The 17234-nt window shown below is 37.7% G+C and overlaps 1 protein-coding gene across 1 annotated transcript in view; it reads left to right on the forward strand.

The window, feature by feature from the left end:
• Positions 1-3548: 3548 nt before the first annotated feature.
• LOC112503141 overlaps positions 3549-17234 on the forward strand; it is a 26471-nt gene continuing 12785 nt past the window's right edge. The window contains exons 1-4 of the mRNA XM_025107208.1: positions 3549-3889; positions 4319-4532; positions 5237-5418; positions 11301-11474. Of these exons, the coding sequence (XP_024962976.1) occupies positions 3549-3889; positions 4319-4532; positions 5237-5418; positions 11301-11474 (911 nt within the window). The remainder of the gene's footprint in view (positions 3890-4318; positions 4533-5236; positions 5419-11300; positions 11475-17234) is intronic.

The following is a 17234-nucleotide window of genomic DNA, read 5'->3' on the forward strand; positions in this document are numbered from 1 at the left end:
GTTTTGGCGCAGATCCTTCTTCAATTCGTCCTCTAGCTCTGGATTGTTTCATGAAACTTTTTCAAGTTAATTATTAGCTTTAAAAATAAAGCTAATAGAAATGTTCTTGACTTGCAAACCTCCAACGTTTTCGGGAGAGAGATCGAGTAAAAACATTGTGTTGGATAAAAAAATTGAATCACTATTTTACATCAGTAGGTGTTCTGAACAGGATAAGGTTAGATTTGCAGCATTTATGCTGAAGTCTAATGCTTTATATTGGTGGGATGTGGAGTCCACTGCACAACCAAATACTCTGCAAACAATGCCTTGGGAAGAATTTGTGACCAGATTTAAAACACAATTCTGTCCTATGGCTGCAGTAAGGCAAATGGAAGAGGATTTCCTGAAATTAGAGCAGGGAAATAGGTCTATACGGGATTATATTGAGAAGTTTATTGAGTATTCCCGTTTTGCAGAAGACTAAGTCTCTTCGGAGTCTCGGAAGGTGGAAAGATACATTTGGGGTCTGAAACCTTTTATTAGGGAATTTGTGATCGCAATGGACCCTGCTACCTTCTCCTTAGCCGTAAATGCTGCTGAGGTTATGGAAAGAAACAAAAATCGGCAGGGTGAGATGAAAGTTATGGAGAAAATGAAAATGGGAAGGGTCTTCAGCTAGTTTTCGAAGACCCAAATTTGCAAAGTCAGATAATCGCCCTTCTCAGCCGCCACCTGTTGGAGCTTGTCCGCGGTGTCAGCAGGTGCACCAGGGAAATTGTCCATCTGAACCTAAGAGATGTTACCGATGTGGTGAGGCAGGACATCTGTCAAGAGATTGCACTACACCCAAAAGGTGTTTTCAGTGCTAATCACTTGACCATATTCAGCCGAATTATCCACAATTAAGGGCTCCTCGTTTGACAATGGGTGGAAATGCTCCAAGTAACCTTTGAAGGCCTAGTGCACCGAGAGGAGGTCAGAGTGGGGCACAGGGCCGCTCATTCCAAATGACAAAGAATGAGGCTGAAGCAACGCCAAATGTGGTAACAGGTACCTTTCTTGTCAATTCCTTGTTTGTTGAGGTGCTGTTTGATTCAGGTGCGAACTTTTCGTTCGTATCACCCTTATTTGTTGAAATTGCATGCATGACTTCTGTGCCACTTGACAATATATTAGTAGTTGATACTGCTAGTAGTCAAGAATCTGTTGTATATGTGTTCAATAACTGTGTAATTGATATTGAGGGGTGTGGGCTGCCGATCAAACTTTTCCCTATGCCGATTAAAGAGTTTGACGTTGTCATGAGAATGGACTAGTTAGCAGAAAATCGGGCTAGTATTTTGTGCAACAAGAAAATGATCAGTATTGATCTACCCAGGAAAGGACCGATTGTTATTTATGGTGATCGGCAGGATCACCATACTAACTTGTTAAGGTTCTGAAAGCCCGAAAATGTGTTCATAAAAGATGTTAGAGGTATCTGGCTTATGTGGTAGATTCAAGGAAGGAAAAGAGTAAACAAAGAGATGATTCTAGTTGTATGTGATTATCCGAAAGTCTTTTTGGAAGACTTGATTGGTCTACCGCCAAATAGATCTATTGAGTTCACGATAGATCTAGTACCCAGGGCAGCGCTAGTGGCAAAAGCACCATACCGGCTAGCGCCATCAGAGCTGAAAGAGTTGGTTAATCAGTTAAAAGATCTTCTTGACAAGGGTTTTATCATACCAAGTACCTCACCATGGGGTGCACCAGTTTTATTTGTCAAAAAGAAGGATGCATCAATGTGGATGTGCATTGACTATCAGGAATTGAATAAACTGACAATTAAGAATAAGTACCCTCTACCAAGAATCGATGATCTTTTTGATCAACTGGTGGGAGCCATTTACTTTTCAAAAATCGATTTGCGATTCGGATACCATCAGTTAAAAGTCAGAGAGGAGGATGTTGCTAAGATAGCTTTTCGAACTCGGTATGGACATCATGAGTTTTTGGTTATGCCTTTTGGCCTAACCAATGCTCATGCAGCTTTCATGGATCTAATGAACCGAGTATGTAGTCAATATCTTGATAAATTTGTTATTGTGATAACCGGGTCCTGGTTATTACCCAAGGTATTTATTATGTGATTAATTGTTTATATGGATACATGCTTACATGGGTTAAAAACATAAGTATGTGTATTTTATACATAGGTATGATATTGATGTGCATAATATGAAATATACATATATATATATATAGATGTGTGTGCATGATATTTATGCATGAATTTAGATACATGCATGATGTATGTATGCATATAGGGGGAGGATGAGTAATCGCCTTCCCTGTTTGGAAAGGGTATAAAAGGAGGATTGAAACCTCCAATTTTCTTTTTTGGCTATTTTGGGTAAGTTGCACGATTTAGAAGAGGAGTTTGATCGGATTACTCTTGAGCGGATTACAAGCTAAATTTTCAAGTGGCTGATTTTCAAAACGCTTTCAAGGTGAGTGGTTAAATCGTTTTATGCATTTTTATGAATTGCATAACTGAATTACATGAACTATCACCCGATTTAATGTGTAAAACCGGACAATGTGTTGAGCGAATTTTATGAAAACCGGACAATGTGTTGAGCGAGTTTTACGTAAATCGGACAATGTGTTGGGCGAGTTTTATGTAAATCGGACATGGTCTCACCCGGTTTAATGATAATCCGATCAAGTGCTGGCCGTTTTATGAGTTTACCGATTTATGAACTTTGAATTTATGTTAAGTGTTTTAAACGTAGAAGTAGGAATACGACTAAGAAGTGTTCAGATTGTTAAATCGGACAAAGCCTTGTGTTTTCCAGATTGGTAAATCAGGCAAGTAATGAATAGTATTGTCCGGATTAGTAATCCGGACAAGGTTTTGAGGATTATTCTAAGTGGTAAATCGGACACAATGAGAAGTGTTGTCCGGATTGGTAGTTCGACCAAGGCTTGTCCGGATTATGTGGTAACTTATCATTTTGTTGATCTTTAATTGAGAAATGGGAATTTTTGATAAAATGAATTTGATCTGATAATATTCCATTGACTGCGGTCTATTCTATATGGAATTGTTTTTGTGAAATGTTTTGGCGAAGATATAAGGGTGGCATATCAAGGAGAGGTGTACCATGGGATAAGGGTGGTATATCAAGGAGAGGTTTACCATGGGATAAGGGTGGCATATCAAGGAGAGGTGTACCTTTGGATATAAGGGTGGCATTTGGTGATATTCACCCTGCAATAGCATCAAAGGAGAACTCACTAGACCTTTTGGTCTAACCCTCGTTTTGTGTTTTTAAATATGTATTGCAGGAGGTGCAGACGGTAAGGGAAAAAGGAAAATATGATAATTCCCTATGTGTTTATCTGCATGAAGATTTGCTGATGATGTGTATAGTTTTGGTTAATGAAACTTGATTAGTACAAGAATAGTATTTTGAATTTTTGGACCATGTATTCAGTACTGGTAGATTCTTGTACTAAGGGACCTATGTGGTGTATAAACATGTATCTCTTGTGTATGAAATATATGTTACATGCAATATATGGAATGGGGTGTTACAGTTATTGTGTTTGTCGATGATATTCTTATATATTGTAAGTCTAAAGAAGAGCAAGCTGAGCATCTTCATATGATCCTTGAACTTCTGAAGAAAGAAAAGCTGTACGCCAAATTATCCAAATCTGAATTCTGGTTAAGAGAAGTTCAATTTCTGGGTCACGTCATATCTGAAGCAAAAGTAAAAGTTGATCCTATTAAGATCGAAGCTGTAGAAAAATGGGATGCACCAAGAACTCCTTCTGAAGTCCGTAGTTTTCTGGGATTAGCAGGATACTACAGGAAGTTTAACCAGGATTTCTCAAAGATTGCAGTACCATTAACGAAGTTGACTCGGAAAAAATGTTAAGTTTCAGTGGGAAGAAGATCAACATAATGCTTTTCAGTTATTGAAAGATCGTCTGTACGGCACTCCAGTTCTGTCTTTGCTGGAGGGAACATAAGATTTAATGGTCTACAGTGATGCTTTGAAGCTGGGTATGGGTTGTGTTCTGATGCAGAGGGGGAAAGTAATTGCTTATGCATCCAGACAGTTGAAAGATCATAAGAAACAGTATCCAACACATGACATGGAGCTTGCAGCCATAATTTTTGTTCTAAAAATTTGGAGGCACTATTTGATGGGAACTAAATGTCAGATCTTTACAGATCATAAAAGTCTCCAACATTTATTCAATCAAAAGGAGCTAAACATGCGGCAACGATGATGGATCGAGTTGGTAAATGATTATGATTGTGAAATCCTTTACCATGCAGGGAAACTAATGTGGTAGCAGATGCCTTAAACAGAAAAGAGAAATGTGGTACGATCAGGGTAATGACTATGAGAATGAGTCTGTTGCCATATCTTTACAATGAGATTTCAAAGTGTCAGGAGGAAGCTGTCAAAGAAGATAACTTCAAAAGTGAACGGATGGGTAAATTGATTACTACCTTGGAAAAGAATGACAAAGAACTTTATGTTTTCAAGGTAGGATATGGGTACCATGCTATGGAAATACACAAGAAGTTATTTTGAACAAAAGTCATAAATCCCGGTATTCTATTCATCCTGGCACCAATAAAATGTACAAAGACTTGAAACCCTTTTATTGGTGGCCTGGATTGAAGAAAGACATAGCAAGGTATGTGGAATGGTGTTTGACGTGCTTGCAAGTGAAAGCTGAACACCAAAGGCCATATGGGAATAAGCAATCTTTAGAAATTTCTGTGTGGAAATGGGATCATATCACGATGGATTTCATTATGAAATTGCCTCGAACTCCAAAAGGATATGATGCCATAAAGGTTATTGTGGATCGTTTATCGAAATCTGCTCACTTTCTTCTAATAAAAAAGAATTATCCGTTAGAAAGGTTTACATCCAAATTCTAGGAAAGTTTTCAGAAAGCTTTGGGTTCTCAGATTCGGTTGAGTACGGCGTATCATCCACATATTGACGGGCAGAGTGAAAGAACGATTCAGACTTTTGAAGATATGTTGAGTGCATGTGTTATAGATTTCGGAGGATCATGAGAAGATCATCTGCCATTGATTGAAGTTGCGTACAACAACAGTTATCACTCCAGCATTCAGGCGGCAACGTATGAAGTTTTTTATGGCCGAAAGTGCAGAACACTGTTATGTTGGAATGAAGTGGGTGAAAGACAGTTAACAGGGCTAAAAATTGTTCAGGTCACTTCTGAGAAGATTGAGCAAATCAGAGAAAAGATCAAAACTGCTCAAGACCGTCAGAAGAGTTATGCTGACAGATGTCATAAGCCAATTGAATTCTTTGCGGGAGATTATGTGATGCTGAAAGTCTCGCCATGGAAAGGAGTAGTCAAATTCGGTAAGAGAGGTAAGCTCAGTCGAAGGTACATTAGGCCATTCAAAATCTGTAAGCGAGTTAGGATGGTTGCGTATCAGTTGGAGCTACTAGAGGAGCTTAGTTTAATACATAACACTTTCAACGTGCCTAATCTACGGAAGTGTTTGGCAGACCCGAGTCTGGAAGTGCTTCTACCAGAAGTCAGGCTAAATAGTAAGCTGAATTTTGTGGAAACCTTAGAGGCAATAACTAACTTGAAAACAAAGATTCTAAGAATTAAAGAAATCAATATGTTAAAGGTTCAGTGGCATCATCACAAGGGTTCTGAGGCAACCTGGTTGTTGAAATCCGAGATGAGGACCAAATATCCGTGGCTTTTTGATTAAAGGAATTCCATGATGGAATTCTTTTGAGGGGTGGATAATGTGATAACAGGGTCCTGGTTATCACCCGCGGCATTTTATTATGTGAATATACGATTATTTGATTACGTGGATACATGCTTATAGAAGTATAATTTGTGAGTATGAGTATTTTCATGCGTGGGAATATATGCATGAATTAAATGGGTGTATATGCATATGATGTGATTATATGCATGAGATGAATTTGTATGTGCATGAATATGTTTCCATGCATGAGGTATGAATATATATATATATATGTATCTATATATATGTATCTATATATATGTATGTGTGTGGGGGGGTGCATTGGGTGGTATTTTAGGAATATGCATGCATGAATATAGATGGGAAGCTGACTTTCCTTTTTAAGAAATTATAAATAGAAGGATGTGGGTGAAGGCAAAGGTCTTTTGCCTCTTTTTGAAATTTTTGAGAGATAAAGTTCTATGATTTTGTCTGCATTTGGAAAAATTAAGTTGGGGATTCATCTTGCTATTACATCTTCAAAATTCTGAGCTTTTGGCATAAGGTGAGTGGTTTCAAAATATCTTTACATACAAAATTTGTTACTGATTTGAGTTTTGATATAAGCTTATACTAAAATTTGATCACTGTTCTTGAATAATTTAATGTCCGATTTATATCCTTCACCGGACACTATGGTGATCGGATTGGATTGTATCCGGACATAATATTGTCCGAATTGACCTTTATGCTTTTTGGGGTTGGAGATTGCTCGGATGGAGTAACATCCGGATTAGACCATGCTCGGACATTGTGTTGTCCGGATAGGGTTAAGTCCGGTTTATGTGTTGACTGGATAAGAGTTTGACTGTCACTTGATTGATAAGGATTTTATGTTCAGACATCTCGTTGTCTGGAGAATGTTATATTTGACAATTGTGTTGACCGGATAAGTATATCCGGATATGAGATTTTCTATTGGGAGTTGTTGTTGATCGGATATGGAATCCAGTCAAGCTTGTCCGGACATGTGTTGGCCGGATAGCTTGTCCGGATAATACATTATCCGTATGAATCCTTAAGTGTTGAAATTTTGAATTATTGGAATTTTCACAATTTAACAATTATTTTGGGTGTTAAATTTGTTATTGTGAAAAGGGGTATTTTAAATCTTTTAAAGTAAAAATATAACTTTTCTACCAAGCGTGGTGACATAAGTCTGTTTTGGTATGAAACTGTATTTTGGGAAATGTTCCTACCAAGCATCGTGACGTAAGTCTGTTTTGGTATGAAATTGTATTTTGGGAAATGTTCCTACCAAGCGTGCTGACGTAAGTCTGTTTTGGTATGGAACTTTATTTTGGGAAATGTTTCTACCAAGCATGGTGACGTATGTCTGTTTTGGTATGAAACTTGTTTTAAGAGGTAGTTCCCCCATACGTAGTGACATTTGTCTGTTCTGGCTTGGAACTAGGTGATGGGTACTTCCAGACGTGGTGACATTTGTTTGTTCTGGCAAGTAACCCTGCTTTGAAGAATGAATAAGGGTGGCATATCAAGGAGACGTATACCTTGGAATAAGGGAGACATTTTCATATGTGGATATTATAGCTCTTATTATTATCACTCATGAGATACAATGACTCTAAATCATCATTTCTTTGTGATTTGATGACTTAGAGATATTGTTCTTTTTATAAATAATAATTTAGATGTTATTGAGAAGGGGAAAATAGTTTGTCATCAGAGGCATTTATTGCCTAACTTCTCATCACTGTTTCAATACATATAGAGGGGCTCCGGTTGGTCTTTGAGCAAGGACTAAAGGACCTCTGATTATGTGAAAAGGATGTTAAATACTTTGGGCATTTTTTATAAATCAAAGGCTCTGTATGTCTTATACAGAAGCTTTGTATTTTAGTTATGTGTTTATTCTTTAAAAATATTTGCATATAAAGTTTAAGAGTCAGAGGAGCTCTAACTCTAGTTCAATTGTCTTTCTAATTCATGTTATGCTCTTCTGGACCTAAGGTTTTATTTGGTCTAGAGAACCTGTGGTTGGCCATTGGTTCACTTAGATACAGAGGCTCTGGTTAGTAGAACTAGAGGATCTGGTTGGTAAGGTAGAAGGGTTCTGGTAAGGTAGAAGGGTTCTGGTCTGTAGAGCCAGAGCGGCTCTGGTCTGTTGAACCAGAGGGGCTCTGGCCCGTTAAGTTGAGAGCTTAGTTTTGAGCTCTGGGTATGAGGTAGGTACATTTGAATCATGGAATGAAGTTTACTGTTGACTATACTTCGACCATGTTGAAATTACATTATTTTGCTGAAATGCAAATATTTTTGTGTAAAAATTATTTTATCAGATTTTGGTGTTTATCACCCTGCATATGGAAGAAGGGATTTATTAACTAGACCCTTCTGTTCTAACCCTCATTTTGTGTTTCAAAAATGTGCAATGCAAGAACTACGGGGTCAAGGGGTAGTAAGGGGAAAGAGAAAATGTAAATGTTTCCCTATATGTTATTTGCTTTTCAAGACCAGCATAATGATTGCTTATTTTGAAGATACATTTGGTTATACATGTGTTAGTACAGGATTTTATTTTGGAATTTTTCATATGTAGATTTTGTACATATAAGAATCCTTGTACTAGTGGGACCAAATGTGGTGTAAATTGTATTTCTTTGAATGAAATATTTGTTATATGCATATGTGGTGTTTGGGTGTGTCACAAAGAAGCTTGCAACCATCCATATCTGGCATATGAACATCATTGATCAGAAGATCAAACCGGTTTCGGTTTTCCCTTTACATCTTCTATGTTGTTATTGCTTGATTTATGGTTGTAACCCCAAAAACAAAAACCAAGTATTGTGAGCACTAAAACCTAAGATAATATGAGATTGAAAATAAATGAACAGTTTCAGTAACTTAAGCAATTGGAGCCTTTAATTTATAAATAAGAATATGAGTGATTTGATATGCCAAGTAGTTCAGAAAGACACATAATTTCCTGCCTAAATATTTTGTGCTTTTGTCAACTACAGTAACTTGATGCCTTTTCAACTGCAGTGTCACTTTGACTACACTGAAAACCATCCAAATAACTCAAAAGCTATCTAAGGTTCTAAGAGATTACCATGAAGTTTATTAGGTTAGTGTTTAATGCTGTCCGATTTCTTACAAAATGTGACCCTGCTCAAGATTATTCAAACAAACTTCAATGTATTAAAGGTTAAGATTTTAAGGTCATCACCAAAGCAACTGGTAAGAAAGGATCGCAATGGATATCTTTTACATGATTGAGAAATTCCTCATGCCAATTGTCAAGTGTGTCAAATGATCGCTTTACATTTACATCATACACTAAAAACACATCAATCGACTCCTCTATAAAATGCAACACCAAGACTTTGAAACCTCTCCTGGCCAACAGTGTCCCATATCTAACCAATTAATCAACCAAAAATATCGTGACTCTAGATCAACATAATGCAAAATAATATCGAATTAGTGGTCAGTTATAGAAACCTTACTTGCACTGTAACAATCTCGTCATCTATTTGTAACTCCTTGGTCACAAAATCAGCTCCAATTGTAGCTTTATATTATTGATTGAATCTCTTATGTACATATCTTTAAAAGTACTAAAAGATCCACACTTAAACAATTCAAAGTCACATACCAACAATATCAATATCTAAATCTCTAGGGGGAAGGAATAGAAGGAGAAAGAAGAAACCTTGTGTAACTGGATATGCAATTAATGATCCAATCTGAGTTTCATTTAGATCAATTTCTAGCAGTTGCATTCAACAGCAGGGTGGTGTTATTAATCAATATATGACTTACATCCATACATGCTAAAACACAAGTAGAGGAGGTATTGTTGCATGGTCTGGTCAAAAGTATTATCTTCACTTTGAAGGCAATATAAACTCTGTCTGTTAAACCTTACAATTCAAAGTTGATATGATCTTTCTTTAGATTTCAACATTAACATGTTGCATTTGTAGCCTTTGTTGCTAACGTAAATTTAAATATAGTGAATGACTTGAAAATATGTACGTTGGGATCAAAATACAAACTTTACCATGTTTTTGAAATGAAGGTAATAAGTATCAACCACTATAAGTTGTTTTGGTTTCATTTGAAATTGTTGGTTTATCGTATGGAGCTTTGATAATTTGAAGTTCTTATTAGAAGATTCCTCTAGAAGTTTCAAATTCTACAGAACCTGCATCATGTGTTGTGGATTTGTGAGAATTGGCACTTGAATACGATGCAGATTTATGAGAAATCGGGACCTAGGTTACGTTTGAGATCTTAATATAGTTTCTTAAAGGTGCTTTTAGACAATTTTTTTTGTAATACCTACAAGAGCATTTGGTAGAAAGCCTCTAAGTTTTGTTACACCATTGTTCAATATGTATTCGTAGTGATTGTTGCAATTTCCTATCCTTGTAAGTGTGCTTTCTTTTTTAATATTTTCTTGTAATTATGTGGTTTTCTATCTGCTGCTTGGGTTGTATATAAAGGTTATTGCAGTTATTTATGTTGGGTGTTCATTCAAGTGTCTATCCCGAAGAATTATTTAACAAAGCATTCTAAATATCTTTTGAAGGTAAAGTCACAACCAGTGGCAGACAAGCAGAGACATCTGGTCTGGTAATGTTCACTTTTGCATACACCCTTATTTTATAATTCATTTATTCAATAGTGTATGGGTTATGGAGCACTTAAGTATACTGGTTTTTCTCTACAGCCTTACCCTTGCAAGCTCAGAGGTGATATCGGCAGTTTAGTAACCATATGTCCCCACCATAGAAACAAAGGCTTGCCTTTAGAGAGTGTTGATAACTAAAGCCAATCATTATTCTTTGCAACAAAAATACAATAGGGATTTTCACATAAGCAATGATCCAAGTCTACCAACATTTTTTAAGGAAGAAGTCTTTACTCTTTACTGACTTATAACCACATTAAGGATTAAACATTATGAAGTTTATTCCATTCAAATCAAACCAGACTGCATTTGCAAGCACATGCGGTGCAAATAAAGTTGTTTTGGGTGCAATCTTCACTTTGGTCCAACTTTAGTAGTTTATGTCTAGAAACTACATGATTTGAATAGTTCCAACATCTCCAAGAATTCAACTGAAGGTCATAGAGTTCAGGTCTAGAAACAGAGGGGCTGTTTATCAAGAGCTTATCCAGTAAGTGCTTACCAGTAAAATTTAACACTATTATTTACTTATCGGGTAAGATTTTAGTCCACCAAAACGACATTGTATGCAACAATTTACCCTTTAAGTGTTTACCGTGGTAAGAGTCTTTGCCCTCACTTTACCGGGTAGGACTTATGGTCCATATTTATCCGGTGAGGTAATGTGACTTGGTAAGTGCTTATCCGGGTAAATGTTAAATAAACGGCCCCTAAGAGATTTGATTAGTTCTAACAAAATTTGCTTCTTTCGGGTTGAATTGACACCAAGTTTTCTTCTATTGGATGGATATTCTTTTTTAAACTTCTAAACTATTTATATTCTATGATGTACAGGTGTGGATCTTATGACCATAATCTCTATGGCCTTGATCATCAAAGTCAGTGTTGTGTCTATAAGCTACATTGTGGTGGGAGTATATATGAGTCACCTGCAATCAATGAGGTGAATTTGGTTAATCACATGTTTTGTATCAACTTGTCTGTTCCATATGCAAAGTTGTTGGTCCTGTGAGGGTCTACAAGAAGAGAAACAGTTTGTAGAAGGGGGTGGGGATGAACACATACACAATATTTTCAAATTTAAAATATATATTGATAGAGAAGACCAATACAGATTTTACAAGATTGTTTGCGGAAAGATAAGGTAATAAAAACCTATCTAAACAATCTTTGGTTACACACAAAGTCTTAGCAAATACAAGAAAATAAATTGATGTAAAGAAGATCCTCTACTTAAGTTAGAAAATGCTTGAAGTAAGAATTAGGGTTAGAGAATGAGTTGCGCGCACTCTGCATGGAGAAGAAACACTTCTATTTATACCTAGTGCATTAAATGAACATTTAATGCAATATGGTAGGGTTAGAGTGCCTGTCAAAGCACTATCCTTTACCAATAAGGTCAAAACCTGAACTTTTAGGGTACCAAAGACCCATATTAGAAGTTCCCTTAAGATATCTGAATATGCGTTTGACAACGATCATATGGGATGCCTTAGTTCCAGCTTGATATCTTGCACATAAGCAAGTGGAGTACATCTGAAAAGAATGTTAGTTCTCCCATCATGCTCATCTGATATTCTTTCTTCATGAGTTCAACGAAACGAAAACATAAAGAGGGATTAGTGGAACCAAAAATAATATCATCGACATAAATTTGGACGAGAATGATATGACCTTTAACTTTCCTAAAAAATAAGGTCCGGTCAATCTTTCCATGAGAGAATTTCTCAGAGATGAGAAAAGAAGAAAGGGKGTCATACCAGGCACGAGGAGCCTGCTTTAACCCATAAAGAGCTTTATCCAATCTATAGACGTGGTTTGGATACTTAGGGTCAAGAAACCCTGGAGGTTGTTCAAAATAAACTTCCTCATGAAGTTTTCCATCAATGAAAGAGCTCTTTACATCCATTTGAAAGACCTTGAAGTCTCTATGGACAACAAAGGCTAGAAAGAGTCGAATCTCTTCGAGTCTAGCCACTGGTGCAAAGGTTTCATCATAATCGATTCCTTCTTCTTGTCTATAACCCTGAGCAACAAGCCGAGCCTTATTGCGGGTTACCACACCATTTTCATCCAATTTGTTGCGATAGACCCAATTGGTGCCTATCACTGATTTGTCAGATGGACGTGGTACAAGGTACTAGACTTTGTTTCTATCAAACTCAATGAGCTCTTCTTGCAAAGCAAAAACCCAACTAGGGTCAGAGATAGCATCATTGATTTTCTTGGGTTCAACTAAAGAAAGAAAGTTGACAAAGAGACTGATATTACCTAGACCTCGACGTGTCTTGATACCTGCATCTGGATCACCAAGAATTTGATGAATTGGATGGCTTTTAGTCCATCGCTGAGCCGGTAGAGGAGCTTCATCTGAATAGGCAAGTTCAAGTATGGAAGATGAGGCTTCAACAACAGTTTCTTCAGCAATAGGGACTATTGCCAAAGGAGCCTCAGATTCAACAACTGAAACTGGTTCAGAAACTGAAGGCATTTCATTCACTGATGGATCAGTGTTTGAAGTAGAAGGAGGTACACAACTAATGGGCACTGCAGCAATCTCTGAAGAAGATGCGGTGGAGTGACTAGCTGTAACTGGAATGATGAGTGGATCATCTTCAGCTTCTGGAGATTCAGTGTTAAGAGGAGCACTGTAGGAAGCTTCAGGTTGTCCGTAGTGAGATATCATCCAGTTATCTAATTCATCCTCATCATTTGAGATAGGTTTTGAATTAGCTGACTGAGATTCATCAAAAGTGACATGAATAGATTCCTCTATCGTCTGTCTTCGTTTGTTGAATACCCTGAAGGCTTTGGATACAGAAGAATATCCAAGAAAGATTCCTTTATCAGCTTTGGGATCAAACTTTCCAAGTTGGTCGCGGTTGTTAATAATATAACAAGTACAACCAAATATATGAAGAAAGCTTATGGAAGGCTTTCATCCATGGAAGAGTTCATAGGCTGTCTTCTTAAATCTTTTCATGATCAGCGATCGGTTTTGAGTGAAACAAGCGGTGTTGACAGCTTCAGCCCAGAATTAAGTAGGGAGATGAGATTCGCTGAGCATTGATCAAGCAGCCTCAATGATTGTTCAATATCTTCTTTCAGCGACCCCATTCTGCTGAGGAGTTCTCACAGAAGAGAAGTTGTGAGAGATTCCCTTGTCCTCAAAGAAGTTATCCATAGTACTGTTTTTGAATTCAGTACCATGGTCACTTTTGATAGATCGTACTTTAACATTGTTTAGTACTTCTATCTTTTTGATGAACGAAATAATTTCTTCAGGTGCTTCATCCTTGGATCTTAGAAAGAATACCCAAGTGTACCTGGCATACTCATCAACAATGACAAGTGTGAACTTCTTTCCAGCTAGAGATTGCACATTGACTGGACTAAAGAGATCCATATGCAATAGTTGAAGAGGCGCAGTCACTGAAGAGATTTGCTTCGACTTAAAGCTAGCTCTTGTATGTTTTTCTTTCTCACAATATGAGCAAATAGATTCCTTTGCAAACGAGTGTTGAGGAAGACCTGTGATAAGATCATTTCTTGACAGCTCACTGAGTGTCTTGAAGTTGAGATGAGATAGCCATTTGTGCCATAACCAGTTAATATCTGATGAGACTTTGGAGAAGAAGCAGCTATTCTTGGTGAGAGGAGAGTTCATGTTGATGATATAAACATTCTCTAGACAAGAACCGGTTAGAGCAACCTTATCATCTTTGTCAAGAATATGACAAAAATTCTTTGAGAATTTAACTGTATAATATTTATCACACAGTTGGCTGATGCTAAGAAGATTGTGCTTCAGTCCTTCAACATATGCAACGCGTTTGAAAGTTGTTGCACCATTGGATTATATACCAAAGCCTTTGGTATATCCTTTTCCATTTTCATCAAAGGTTACGGAAGGTCCTCTTTCTTCCTTGAAGTGAGATAGAAGAGATATATCTCCAGTCATATGTCTTGAACAGCCACTGACCAAATACCATATGCCTTTGATATCCTGAGAAAGGAAACAAAATAAGAATTGCTATTGGTACCCAGCTATTGGGGTCCAGCTATGTTAGAGGCTTCATCATATGATGCTGACGAATCAGTAACAGTTGATGGCATCACTAAACCTAAAGAGGTTTGAATGGAAAGAGGAACAACCCTTGACACCACTAAGGTAGTTTCAGTGGAAGTCTTCACTGAGCCTGAAGAAGAGACTTCAGTGGTTGGAATTACAACGTCTGATGCTGAAAAGACTTTTGAACAGGAGTTATCTTCGCTGTGCCTGAAGAAGAGGCTTCAACGGTTTTCTTCACCTTGGTTGCAAGAGCAACCTTTGTGGACGATTTCACCTTAGTTGATTTCTCAGCCTTGGTTACTTTCTTGCCCTTCGCTGGTGAACCAGCTTTGGCAGTAGAAGGACACTTGCTAGCAATATGTGTTTTCTCACAACAATGTTTACACTTCCTAAAGCTAGGAGTAGTTTTAGGGCCAGGAAGTATCAGACTAGAAGCGGGACCAGCTCCAAGAATTCCCTTCTCATTGTTTCTAGGAGGAACCTTTGAGGAATTGGATTCCTTAGGTGAAAAGTTCACCTTGAGCCGTGACTTAGATTTCTGATGCAGTTCAGATTTCTTAGTCCCTAAAGAAGAAGAAGCTTTACAAGTTGAAGGAATAGACCTAGATCTATTAGACTTGTTAGACTTCTTGGGAAGGGATGCTGTGACAATGGATTYMCCTTTGTCTTTGCACCCAGAACTCAAAGGAGTTCCTTCAAGATGACTCTCTGTAAAAGAAGATGACTGAGAGGAAGAAGTGTTGGGAATRGAAGAGACAAAGGTACCAAACTTGAGCATGGTTCTGTCTTTAACACATTCTTCCTGATCATAGGAGAATCCTAGACTAGTCTTTGTCTTGGCGGGGATCTAAGCATTAATAATCTCAGAGGCCTTGATGGAAGCTTTGCACCACCCTTCAATGGTAGCTTTCTCAGCCTTGAGTTCAGCAATTGCTCGCTCACGCTCAGCGATAACCTTCTCACGTTCAATAGTAATGGCTTGGTTTACAATAACCTGATCTTTAAGATTTTCCTCAACATAGGTCAGTTCTTTGATCTTAGAATGACAGATCTTCAATTGCTCTTGAAGATCAATGTTAAGCATTTCAGCTTTCGATTTGCCATTGAGGGCATTGTAAAGGTCAACCGTCAGCGTATCTAGTGYAGAAAGACTAGAAGAAGAAGAGGGTTCATTCAGGAAACATACCTGAGTATAAGAAGAAGATGGCTCAGAGGAGATAGACACGTAAGAAGATCCTTCATCAACATCTATGGCCATCAAGCAGATGTAGGCTTTATCCTCTTCATCTGAAGATGATTCATCGGATGATTCAGCCCAATCATGATCTTCAGCAATAAAGCCTTTAGCCTTTCACTGGTTGTTCTTCATCTTCTTATACTTCTCCAGTTTCAAGTATTTTTCATCTTTGGTCCTGAAGGAGGAAAGAGCTTTAGAAGATGGCGTCGCAGTCTCCTTTGATTTGCATTCGCCTGCAAAATGTCCGGGCCGGTGACAGTTGTAGCAGACAGCTGAAGCCTTGTCTATTCTTTCAGACTTTGGCTTCTCCCTGAGGGATAGCTGAGGAGATCTGCGGAAGTTGCTCTTACTGGCGAATCTCCTAAATGACTTAGTCAGGAGTGCCAAGGACTCATAAAAATCTGTTCAATCAGATTCTAGAATATCTTTGGAAGAATCGATCTCCGTGATAACCACGGGAGGAAGAGAAGAAACAAAAGGGGTAGAAGGAGTTTCAACTGAAGAAGCTTCAGAGATCAAAGCTAAAAGAGAGCTTTTCATTTCCCTGGATTCTTTCACAAGATTCCTTTTTAGTTGATGAGATTGCTCATGGTGAAGAAGAATCCCGTATAAAGTAAAAGAGAAAGAGTATACATGTCATTTGACATCTTGAGACACATAGAAAAGGTGTCCCAAGACTCAGGAAGGCATTCTAGGAACTTAGTCAAAGTTTCAGAATTAGAATATTCCCTGCCGACAACCCTAAGATCAATAAGAAGGCAGTTAAATCTCTGATGTACTTCAGACAGCGTCTCAGACTTTCCACAGAGAAAGCTTTCATACTGTTTTACTAGATTGATCTTTCTAGTCTCCTGAACCTGAGTTGTTCCTTCATATTGGACACAGAGTGTATCCCACATGGATTTAGAGGTTTTGAGTTTCATCACTAAGTGAAAAATCTCATCAGGAAGAGACATAACTATTATAGATCGAGAACACGTGTCTATAGCTATCTTCTTCTTATCCTCATCGCTCCATTGATGTGGGAGCTTTGGAATCTGCCGTTTAGGAATCGCGACAGTCGTAGCTGTTGCTGGAACAGCTGGAGCAATAGCAAATGGAATATATGGTCCATTTTCTATGTAATGTGGAATTTCAGAATCCACACCTTCCAGAAAGAGGGACATCCGGTTCTTCCAGAGACTAAAGTTGTCACGAACAAACCGGGGAGTTTTAGCAAGAGAGCCATTATCTTGTATGTGTGTGTTTGCAATTTGTTAAGCCATTTGTAAGTTGTAAAGTTATCTAAGAAAGGAGATAAACTAATACAGAAAATAGCTAAACACAAGGAAAGAAAAAAAATACTGCTCTGATACCAGTTGTTGGTCCTGTGAGGGTCTAAAAGAAGAGAAACAATTTGTAGAAGGGGGCGGATGAATACAAACACAATATTTTCAAATTTAAAATATATATTGATAGA

Source organism: Cynara cardunculus, unplaced genomic scaffold (genome assembly GCF_001531365.2).
Source record: "Cynara cardunculus var. scolymus isolate 2C unplaced genomic scaffold, CcrdV1 Un_Scaffold_2582, whole genome shotgun sequence".
NCBI lineage: Eukaryota > Viridiplantae > Streptophyta > Magnoliopsida > Asterales > Asteraceae > Cynara > Cynara cardunculus.